Source organism: Oncorhynchus tshawytscha, unplaced genomic scaffold (genome assembly GCF_018296145.1).
Source record: "Oncorhynchus tshawytscha isolate Ot180627B unplaced genomic scaffold, Otsh_v2.0 Un_contig_10186_pilon_pilon, whole genome shotgun sequence".
NCBI lineage: Eukaryota > Metazoa > Chordata > Actinopteri > Salmoniformes > Salmonidae > Oncorhynchus > Oncorhynchus tshawytscha.
This window is the reverse complement of record NW_024607324.1, coordinates 8,635-20,751: the sequence shown is the minus strand read 5'-3', so window position 1 is coordinate 20,751 and position 12,117 is coordinate 8,635. Positions and strand designations below refer to the sequence as shown.

General features: G+C 45.0%; 1 protein-coding gene across 1 annotated transcript; it reads right to left on the bottom strand.

Moving 5' to 3' along the window:
• Positions 1-493: 493 nt before the first annotated feature.
• On the bottom strand, positions 494-4,809 carry LOC112240645 (actin, non-muscle 6.2). The gene is made up of 6 exons (XM_042312426.1): positions 4,651-4,809; positions 4,052-4,178; positions 2,520-2,759; positions 1,820-2,258; positions 1,180-1,361; positions 494-979 (listed from the first exon to the last, which is right to left on the bottom strand). Exons 2-6 carry the CDS (start codon positions 4,175-4,177, stop codon positions 836-838), a joined length of 1,131 nt encoding a protein of 376 aa, XP_042168360.1. The 5' UTR covers position 4,178; positions 4,651-4,809; the 3' UTR covers positions 494-835.
• Positions 4,810-12,117: the final 7,308 nt, after the last annotated feature.

The following is a 12,117-nucleotide window of genomic DNA, read 5'->3' as shown; positions in this document are numbered from 1 at the left end:
TCTTTGGTAAACCCTGCCTGCGATTTAATTACTGTCATCAGGTGTTTTAGCACTGGTGTAGAACACACACACCTGCAAAGCTTTATGACAAGACCCCCCTGATATAAAATTAACTGTCCTCTTATGTTCACGGCGTCACTGATGTGATTAGAACAGCTACTTCCGTTCATTAGCATGTACTCCTGTCAAAGACAGTGGGCTTTCAGTGTACATTATAGAAGTGGCTTCTTCACCTTGCCTTCCTCTATACTGAGATGAAAGTATGTCAGCACATCCCAAAGATCTGAGAGATGAAGCCATAGACGTGAGGTTCACCAAGAGAATAACAATGAGAAAACCCATTTGATTTAACCTGCAGTGGGTTCCAGCCAATGACAAATACATTAAGTGTGTTTACAAATCACATCATTCCCTGAAATGATCAGTACATTTAAAAAAAAGAAGTGTCAAACGCATTACAAGACTTAATGTTGCAAATAGACTACACAGAGTATCACATTACAGTGAACATTTATTCAATGGCCCAGTAGCAGATGTTACATACAAGACTAATAGTAACAAATACAACACAAGGCAGAATGTCACAACCCTAACACTGAGCCTACCCAGAAACCACCCAGTCACTCCCCCCCAGGACACCATGTAGAACTGAAACAATATGGCTTTATCTCTACCAGTTAGGATAGGTGGAAGTCACTGCTACTCATCTGATCATTTTAGGGCCACACAAATGCTGCTTAGGGGATAGGGGCAAGGTGTTGGCTTCTGGACAGGAGAGCCATCTGAAATAACAGACTCCCTGAAAGGAGTAACACCGAGGTTAAGAGTCAAGGCTTTAGAAACATTTGCGGTGGACGATAGACGGGCCGGATTCCTCGTATTCCTGCTTGGAAATCCACATCTGTTGGAAGGTGGAGAGAGAGGCCAGGATGGAACCGCCAATCCACACAGAGTATTTACGCTCGGGAGGGGCGATGATCTGGCAACAAGAGATTTGAAAGTATTCATTAGTTAAACAGGGAGATCTAAAGTGGTTTTAGTACAGAATACATTCATAAATTAGATGTCTGATGAAAGTACTTGGGAAGCCAAAAAGAGCGAGAGAAATATAAATAGGGCTTGTCGAGAAGCCACACTGAATGCCCATGGGCTAAAAGTCAGTCACACATGAATGCCCACCTTAATCTTCATAGTAGGAGGTGCCAAGCCACTGATCTCCTTCTGCATTCTATCAGCGATGCCAGGGAACATGGTGGTTCCACCTGAGAGAACAGTGTTGGCATACAGGTCTTTCCTGATGTCCACATCACACTTCATGATAGAGTTGTAGGTGGTCTCGTGCACTCCAGTGCTTTCCATGCCTACAAAAGCAAGCATGTACATGTTCTGTCCCTGGGGCTGCCATTGACTGAACAGGCCTACAAGTATGGCTCTTTTAATGAGGTCAGTGAACACACAACTGGCAAGAACCTCAGAGCTCCAGAGGATTGTATGGTGGTGAATGACTGTCACTAAGCTGAGTAACATTGTTGAGACAAGAACATTTGTACATGTATTAAAGAGCGACTCCAGTGGACAAATGGAACCTTTGTCCGATGATTTATAAAAAAAAATCATTTTGAAAAAGCCAGAAAGTTGGGTGTTTTGTGCTTATGAAGTCTTATCAATACATAACTGAGGGTGCATCTTGTGTGACCTCTACCAAGAGGAAACATTTTCAGGACGAGAATTACTATATAGTCGCCAACAATAGACAAATGGCTTTTAACAAAGACATTTTTAGCTGAAGTTCCGTTAAAGACACAGAAAAACATCTCACCAATGAATGACGGCTGGAACATGGTCTCAGGGCACCGGAAGCGCTCGTTGCCGATAGTGATGACCTGTCCATCAGGCAGCTCGTAGCTCTTCTCCAGAGAGGAACTGGAGGCAGAGGTCTTCATCTCCTGCTCAAAGTCCAGCGCCACGTAGGCCAGCTTCTCCTTGATGTCGCGCACAATCTCCCTCTCGGCCGTGGTGGTGAAGCTGTAGCCACGCTCAGTCAGGATCTTCATCAGGTAGTCCGTGAGGTCGCGTCCGGCCAGGTCCAGACGCAGGATGGCGTGGGGAAGAGCGTAGCCCTCGTAGATGGGCACGGTGTGGCTAACGCCATCCCCGGAATCCATCACGATTCCTGTGGTGCGACCAGATGCGTACAAAGAAAGCACAGCCTGGATACCTACATACATGGCTGGGCTGTTGAAGGTCTCAAACATGATCTGGTGGAAGAATAAAAGGTGGGAATTAGGACTATGCGAGACTCTTTATAAAAAGGGTGTTTTAAACACCTACAAATACTGCTAAGAATGTGAGGCCCACCACTACTCAATACCTACCCTCAGGCAAGGTGAACAGAGTAACCCTGATGTGAAACTACTCTACATTCTGCTAGTGGATGAGGAGTCCATGTAAATAAAGTGGCTGGGTTTATTTGCTACTGCCAGTGTTTATTTGTAAAACACACTAATGCCCCCACTTACCTGGGTCATCTTCTCCCTGTTGGCTTTGGGGTTGAGTGGGGCCTCTGTGAGCAGGACGGGATGCTCTTCAGGGGCCACACGCAGCTCATTGTAGAAGGTGTGATGCCAGATCTTCTCCATGTCGTCCCAGTTGGTAACAATGCCGTGCTCGATGGGGTACTTCAGAGTCAGGATGCCCCTTTTGCTCTGGGCCTCATCTCCCACGTAGCTGTCCTTCTGTCCCATGCCCACCATCACACCCTGGGGAAAGAGACATTACGTTACACTTTGTCCCTGCACTACGCATAAACTCAAGTTACAAACAGAAGTTGTTTTCATCAAATGTTGGCTTGAGTTGCCTGTAGGTTTCACATACACAGCGCAATCAATTTCTTAACTCATGAAATCACAATCTTTAGGCTACCAATACATTATGCTTTTGTTAGTGGGTTTGGGGAGGGGTGTCCCCTTCTTTATAATGAGGCCATTTCTGGCCAATATTTGTCAATTTAGTGGACCTCTTGGCTCAAGAGCCCCCCCAGAAGGAAGAGTCAAACTCTATCCCAAAGTCAAATAAAGGAGAGAGAACATTAGTGTAAGTAGACAAATGCTCAAACATCTAAATTCCAAAATCAGGGGTATTAATAGAGTTGGTCCCCTCCTTTGCTGCTACAATAGCCTCCACTCATCTGAGAAGGCTTTCCACTAGATGTTTGAACAATGCTGTGGGGAATTGCTTCTATTCAGCCACAAGAGCATTAGTGAAGTCAGGCACTGATGTTGAGCAAATAGGCCTGACTAGCAGTCAGTGTTCCACTTTATCACTAAAGTGTTCGATGGGGTTGAGGTCCGGGCTCTGTGCAGGCCAGTCAAGTTCTTCCATACGATCCACAGACCATTTCTGTATGGACCTCGCTTTGTGCACAGGAGTATCGTTATGCTGAAACAGGAAATGGTCTTCACCCAAACTGTTGCCACAAAGACAAGAGCACAGAATCATCCAGAATGTCATTGTATGCTGTAGTGTTGAGATGTCCCATTAATGGAATTAAGTGGTCTAGCCTGAAACATGAAAAACAGCCCAGACCATTATTCCTCCACCAAACTTTAGTTGACACTACACAGTCGGGCAGGTAGCGTTCTCCTGGCATCCGTCAAACTGCTTCCAGGGGCAGTTTGAAACTCAGTAGGGAGTGTTGCAACCAAGGTCAGACAATTTTTACACGCTTCAACAGTCCCATTCTGTGAGCTTGTGTGGCCTACCACTTCACAGCTGAGCTATTGTTGCTCCTAGATGTTTCCACTTCAATAACAGCACTTACAGTTGACCAGGGCAGCTCTAGCAGGGCAGAAATTTGACTTGTTGGAAAGGTGGCATTCTAGGACAGTGCCACGTTGAAAGTCAGAGCTTTTCAGTAAGGCCCTTCTACTGACAACATGTGGATGAAACAGCCAAATCCACTAATTTGAAGGAGTGTCCACATATAGTTTGTGTATGAAGTATAGCCTATATTAAGTGAATCCGATATCCAAGAGCCCAGTATGGTTCCAACCTGATGTCTGGGTCTTCCAACAATAGAGGGGAAGACAGCACGGGGAGCATCATCCCCTGCAAAACCAGCCTTGCACATGCCTGAACCATTGTCAACCACCAGTGCAGCAATATCATCTTCAGCCATTCTGGAAAAAAAAAAGAGGATTAATGAAGCAAGTCCTAAAAAGCAAGAACAAAGCCATACCATTTTCTGGTGCAGGGTATATCGTCAATACAGACCAATTACTAAAGTATAAATTAGACAAATTAGAGGGCCCCATTAGTAAGTGTAGACATGGTCAGCTGTAATTCGTAACAATAAGTTAAAAATGTTTAACCACCGACTTAAAGAGAACTAGTCTACTAGCAGACCTTGTAAAAACAGTGGAATTGAACCAAATACAATCATTTGGAACAAAGCAAAGAATTCCAATCAGTCATTTATTTTTTCTCAATATATGGCTCCGACCCCAACAGCTCAAACACGTATTCAGACAAACCCAAGCAAAGCTGTATTTCAAATCAAGTGATTTTAACCATAGCTAGAACACATTTAGCGATACAACTCGACATTTCAGATTGGCTTTCTCAAACGTCGGGATAGTGGCGTTTGCTTACCTGTCAGTTAGGATGCTTTCTCTTCAAGAATCCGGGAATGATGTCTTCAATGAAGTGTAGCATCCACATTTCAGCAGGAGACTATATACCTCCTTTTCTCCCCAACCGTGCCTCTTCCTCCGCCTTCGCGTTCACCTGCTCACACCAAATATGGGCATTGTTTTCAAAAAAAGACACCGGATTGGATTGGGGGGTGTTTTACGGTGGAAGTGACCGACCGTTGTCATTCACATGGTAGACGATATTATAGAGATTGGAAGGTAACAGGTATATGTTGGGTTAGCCGAAAGGTTTTGGGTCATTTAAATTCAGTATCATTTGGAAATGTAAGCAACATCGTTGAATGTGTTAGCAGGCTAACCCAATATCAAGTGAATCCACATGGTGGAAAAGACAACAAAGAAGAGGTCTGGGGAAAAGAGGTCTGGGGCGATCATATTGTAGTGAGACAAAAGTAGCCGATAGTGCGCGATCAAATGTAATACCTCTATGTGCTCGATCCCTTCGTAATTTATGATCATGGCTTGATTTTTTTTTTTAAATCAATGTTTTTTCCAAACTATTATTTTGAAAGATCAGCTGCGTGTCATGCATCAGATCTGCGCACCCTGGACCAGAGTTGCATCGAAAGTTTGACGAGAGACAGGCATAGGTGGGCTATGCTGCCCTTCATAGTCTGTAGACATTAATCAAATACATATTAGACCATGTCAAATACGTGAACTGTGTTTAGTTATTCTGTACTTTACAATGCAACCTCAAAGCACCTAGTATACACAGGCAGCCTAATTCAAATCAAATCAAATTTTATTTGTCACATTCACATGGTTAGCAGATGTTAATGCGAGTGTAAAAATGCTTGTGCTTCTAGTTCCGACAATGCAGTAATAACCAACAAGTAATCTAACTAACAATTCCAAAACTACTGTCTTATACACAGTGTAAGGGGATAAAGAATATGTACATAAGGATATATGAATGAGTGATGGTACAGAGCAGCATAGGCAAGATACAGTAGCTGATATCGAGTACAGTATATACATATGAGATGAGTATGTAAACAAAGTGGCATAGTTAAAGTGGCTAGTGATACATGTATTACATAAGGATGCAGTCAATGATATAGAGTACAGTATATATGTATGCGTATGAGATGAATAATGTAGGGTAAGTAACATTATATAAGGTAGCATTGTTTAAAGTGGCTAGTGATATATTTACATCATTTCCCATCAAATCCCATTATTAAAGTGGCTGGAGTTGAGTCAGTGTCAGTGTGTTGGCAGCAGCCACTCAATGTTAGTGGTGGCTGTTTAACAGTCTGATGGCCTTGAGATAGAAGCTGTTTTTCAGTCTCTCGGTCCCAGCTTTGATGCACCTGTACTGACCTCGCCTTCTGGATTATAGCAGGGTGAACAGGCAGTGGCTCGGGTGGTTGATGTCCTTGATGATCTTTATGGCCTTCCTGTAACATCGGGTGGTGTAGGTGTCCTGGAGGGCAGGTAGTTTGCCCCCGGTGATGCGTTGTGCAGACCTCACTACCCTCTGGAGAGCCTTACGGTTGAGGGCGGAGCAGTTGCCGTACCAGGCGGTGATACAGCCCGCCAGGATGCTCTCGATTGTGCATCTGTAGAAGTTTGTGAGTGCTTTTGGTGACAAGCCGAATTTCTTCAGCCTCCTGAGGTTGAAGAGGAGCTGCTGCGCCTTCTTCACGATGCTGTCTGTGTGAGTGGACCAATTCAGTTTGTCTGTGATGTGTATGCCGAGGAACTTAAAACTTGCTACCCTCTCCACTACTGTTCCATCGATGTGGATGGGGGTGTTCCCTCTGCTGTTTCCTGAAGTCCACAATCATCTCCTTAGTTTTGTTGACGTTGAGTGTGAGGTTATTTTCCTGACACCACACGCCGAGGGCCCTCACCTCCTCCCTGTAGGCCGTCTCGTCGTTGTTGGTAATCAAGCCTACCACTGTTGTGTCGTCCACAAACTTGATGATTGAGTTGAGGCGTGCGTGGCCACGCAGTCGTGGGTGAACAGGGAGTACAGGAGAGGGCTCAGAACGCACCCATTGTGGGGCCCCAGTGTTGAGGATCAGCGGGGAGGAGATGTTGTTGCCTACCCTCACCACCTGGGGGCGGCCCATCAGGAAGTCCAGTACCCAGTTGCACAGGGCGGGGTCGAGACCCAGGGTCTCGAGCTTGATGACGAGCTTGGAGGGTACTATGGTGTTGAATGCCGAGCTGTAGTCGATGAACAGCATTCTCACATAGGTATTCCTCTTGTCCAGATGGGTTAGGGCAGTGTGCAGTGTGGTTGAGATTACATCGTCTGTGGACCTATTTGGGTGATAAGCAAATTGGAGTGGGTCTAGGGTGTCAGGTAGGGTGGAGGTGATATGGTCCTTGACTAGTCTCTCAAAGCACTTCATGATGACGGAAGTGAGTGCTACGGGGCGGTAGTCGTTTAGCTCAGTTACCTTAGCTTTCTTGGGAACAGGAACAATGGTGGCCCTCTTGAAGCATGTGGGAACAGCAGACTGGTATAGGGATTGATTGAATATGTCCGTAAACACACCGGCCAGCTGGTCTGCGCATGCTCTGAGGGCGCGGCTGGGGATGCCGTCTGGGCCTGCAGCCTTGCGAGGGTTAACACGTTTAAATGTCTTACTCACCTCGGCTGCAGTGAAGGAGAGACCACATGTTTTCGTTGCAGGCCGTGTCAGTGGCACTGTATTGTCCTCAAAGCGGGCAAAAAAGTTAGTCTGCCTGGGAGCAAGACATCCTGGTCCGTGACTGGGCTGGATTTCTTCCTGTAGTCCGTGATTGCCTGTAGACCCTGCCACATGCCTCTTGTGTCTGAGCCGTTGAATTGAGATTCTACTTTGTCTCTGTACTGACACTTAGCTTGTTTGATAGCCTTACGGAGGGAATAGCTGCACTGTTTGTATTCGGTCATGTTACCAGACACCTTGCCCTGATTAAAAGCAGTGGTTCGCGCTTTCAGTTTCACGCGAATGCTGCCATCAATCCACGGTTTCTGGTGAGGGAATGTTTTAATCATTGCTATGGGAACGACTTCTTCAACGCACGTTCTAATGAACTCGCACACCGAATCAGCGTATTCGTCAATATTGTTATCTGACGCAATACATAAACATATCCCAGTCCACGTGATGGAAGCAGTCTTGGAGTGTGGAGTCAGCTTGGTCGGACCAGCGTTGGACAGACCTCAGCGTGGGAGCCTCTTGTTTTAGTTTCTGTCTGTAGGCAGGGATCAACAAAATGGAGTCGTGGTGAGCTCCAATTCTGATCTGATTGGTCAAAATACCAATAATTGGGCAAAATATCAGAATTGGGCTGCCTTTGGGTAAAAATCAGGTATAATTGCTCCCGAAATACAGGCTAGCAGAAGGCAATTCTTGTAAAAACAAAAAACTCAATGTGTGAGAGGCCTGTATTTGTCTGTGGGGCTGTAATTGGCTAACAGGCAGTAGTGTTGTGTGGGTAAAATCACTGGGGAAGTTAAACCTATGTGTTGTGATAATTGCGTTGTTTGCTCTATAACATGTTAGCTCATATGCCTTGCGACCGTGATATATGGGCCTAAGGTCGAGACAATAAGAAGACAGTGGCTGAATAAATTCAACAACACCTTTGTTTCATCACAAAACTGGAGAGCAACCTCTGTCTGGTGGAGTCCACAAAGCATATTGAATGTAACAAACAGTTACATGATCTACAGCATGGTCAAGTTAATGTTTCTGACATTTTCAGACTACTAAACAACTGTTGATTTAGAACCACAAAGTTACCACAAGTTGCAAAGAAAACAGAAGGGAGACAGCAGGGGCATACTCTGGAATACAGCTCATACACTGGAGGTCTGGAGTACAGCTCATACACTGGAGGTCTGGAGTACTGCTCATACACTGCAGATCTGGAGTACTGCTCATACACTGGAGGTCTGGAGTACTGCTCACACACTGGAGATCTGGAGTACTGCTCATACACTGGAGGTCTGGAGTACTGCTCATACACTGGAGGTCTGGAGTACTGCTCATACACTGGAGGTCTGGAGTACTGCTCATACACTGGAGGTCTGGAGTACTGCTCATACACTGGAGGTCTGGAGAACTGCTCATACACTGGAGGTCTGGAGTACTGCTCATACACTGGAGGTCTGGAGTACTGCTCATACACTGGAGGTCTGGAGTACTGCTCATACACTGGAGGTCTGGAGTACTGCTCATACACTGGAGGTCTGGAGTACTGCTCATACACTGGAGGTCTGGAGTACAGCTCATACACTGGAGGTCTGGAGTACTGCTCATACACTGGAGGTCTGGAGTACTGCTCATACACTGGAGATCTGGAGTACTGCTCATACACTGGAGATCTGGAGTACTGCTCATACACTGGAGATCTGGAGGTCTGGAGTACTGCTCATACACTGGAGGTCTGGAGTACTGCTCATACACTGGAGGTCTGGAGTACTGCTCATACACTGGAGGTCTGGAGTACAGCTCATACACTGGAGGTCTGGAGTACTGCTCATACACTGGAGGTCTGGAGTACCGCTCATACACTGGAGGTCTGGAGTACTGCTCATACACTGGAGGTCTGGAGTACTGCTCATACACTGGAGGTCTGGAGTACTGCTCATAAACTGGAGGTTCTGGACTACTGCTCATGCACTGGAGGTCTGGAGTACTGCTCATACACTGGAGATCTGGAGTACTGCTCATACACTGGAGGTCTGGAGTACTGCTCATACACTGGAGGTCTGGAGTACTGCTCATACACTGGAGGTCAGGAGTACTGCTCATTGTTTTATTTCACCTTTATTTAACCAGGTAGGCAAGTTGAGAACAAGTTCTCATTTACAATTGCGACCTGGCCAAGGTAAAGCAAAGCAGTTCGACACATACAACGACACAGAGTTACACATGGAGTAAAACAAACATGTAGTCAATAATACAGTAGAAACAAGTCTATATACAGTGGGGCAAAAAAGTATTTAGTCAGCCACCAATTGTGCAAGTTCTCCCACTTAAAAAGATGAGAGAGGCCTGTAATTTTCATCATAGGTTCACATCAACTATGACAGACAAAATGAGGGGAAAAAAATCCAGAAAATTACATTGTAGGATTTTTACTGAATTTATTTGCAAATTATGGTGGAAAATAAGTATTTGGTCAATTCAAAAGTTTATCTCAATACTTTGTTATATACCCTTTGTTGGCAATGACAGAGGTCAAACGTTTTCTGTAAGTCTTCACAAGGTTTTCACACACTGTTGCTGGTATTTTGGCCCATTCCCCCATGCAGATCTCCTCTAGAGCAGTGATGTTTTGGGGCTGTTGCTGGGCAACACGGACTTTCAACTCCCTCCAAAGATTTTCTATGGGGTTGAGATCTGGAGACTGGCTAGGCCACTCCAGGACCTTGAAATGCTTCTTACGAAGCCACTCATTCGTTGCCCGGGCGGTGTGTTTGGGATCATTATCATGCTGAAAGACCCAGCCACGTTTCATCTTCAATGCCCTTGCTGATGGAAGGAGGTTTTCACTCAAAATCTCACGATACATGGCCCCATTCATTCTTACCTTTACAAGGATCAGTCGTCCTGGTCCCTTTGCAGAAAAACAGCCCCAAAGCATGATGTTTCCACCCCTATGCTTCACAGTAGGTGTCACGTTCTGACCCTAGTTCTTGTGTTATTTGTTTGTTTTAGTTTGTCAGGACGTGAGTTGGGTGGGCATTCTATGTTTTGTGTTTCTAGGTTGGTTTTCTGTGTTCGGCCTAGTATGGTTCTCAATCAGAGGCAGGTGTCGTTAGTTGTCTCTGATTGAGAATCATACGTAGGTAGCCTGGGTTTCACTGTTGTTTTGTGGGTGATTGTTTCCGTGTCTGTTCGCCACACGGTACTGTTTCGGTTTTGTTCACGTTTATTGTTTTGTATTTGTGTTCATGTTGAGTTTTTCATATTAAAAACCATGGACACTTACCACACTGCATCTTGGTCCGATCCTTGCTACACCTCCTCTTCAGACAAAGAGGAGGAAAACCCTTACAGTAGGTATGGTGTTCTTTGGATGCAACTCAGCATTCTTTTTCCTCCAAACACGACGAGTTGAGTTTTTACCAAAAGTTCTATTTTGCTTTCATCTGACCATATGACATTCTCCCAATCTTCTTCTGGATCATCCAAATGCTCTCTAGCAAACTTCAGATAGGCTTGGACATGTGCTGGCTTAAGCAGGGGACACATCTGGCACTGCAGGATTTGAGTCCCTGGCGGCGTAGTGTGTTACTGATGGTAGGCTTTGTAACTTTGGTCCCAGCTCTCTGCAGGTCATTCACTAGGTCCCCCGTGTGGTTCTGGGATTTTTGCTCACCGTTCTTGTCATCATTTTGACCCCACGGGGTGAGATCTTGCATGGAGCCCCAGATCGAGGAAGATTATTAGTGGTCTTGTATGTCTTCCATTTGCTAATAATTGCTCCCACAGTTGATTTCTTCAAACCAAGCTGCTTACCTATTGCAGATTCAGTCTTCCCAGCCTGGTGCAGGTCTACAATTTTGTTTCTGGTGTCCTTTGACAGCTCTTTGGTCTTGGCCATGGTGGAGTTTGTAGTGTGACTGAGGTTGTGGACAGGTGTCCTTTATACTGATAACAAGTTCAAACAGGTGCCATTAATACAGGTAACAAGTGGAGGACAGAGGAGCCTCTTAAAGAAGTTACAGGTCTGTGAGAGCCATAAATCTTGCTTGTTTGTAGGTGACCAAATACTTATTTTCCACCATAATCTGCAAATAAATAAATAAAAAATCCTACAATGTGATTTTCTGGATTTCTTTTCTAATTTTGTCTGTCATAGTTGAAGTGTACCTGTTACGAATCCCTTTTGGCCTGACAGTCTAGGGGGATGGTAATGAGACCCGTAACATAACTCATGCAAATTATTATTGTGACAAAGTAAAAGTGTGAACGAAATAACCACAACAGAAATCTACCGTCAAACTCCAGGTTTATTTATAAACACACGGTAATGGGGGAGCAGGAAAAGGGGCTGAGCTGGACCCAAGGAATGAAACAATAAATATACAAAAACACCCCTAAGCTAGACTAGCCTACTTTAACAACAGCTAACTAACTAACCAAAAATACAGTGGGTGGTCCGCCCAGTTCTAACTAGTGTATTTAACAAAGTTCACCTACGGGTAGTGTATGCCCATGGGCGACTTGTCTTGATTTCCCCCTTTTCCCACCAGCAACAAACAAACACCATAACCAAAAACAATACTCACAGGTGATGACAAAGTGCTATGGAGGTGCTCAAACAAAAGAGAGGTTAAGACACAAAGCGAGAGTGAAACACAGATCTACATACATGGCATTTACAGAGAGATTGAGCTCTAGAGCAAACAAATGATGGGGTTTTTAAACCAAGGGAAAGGAACTGT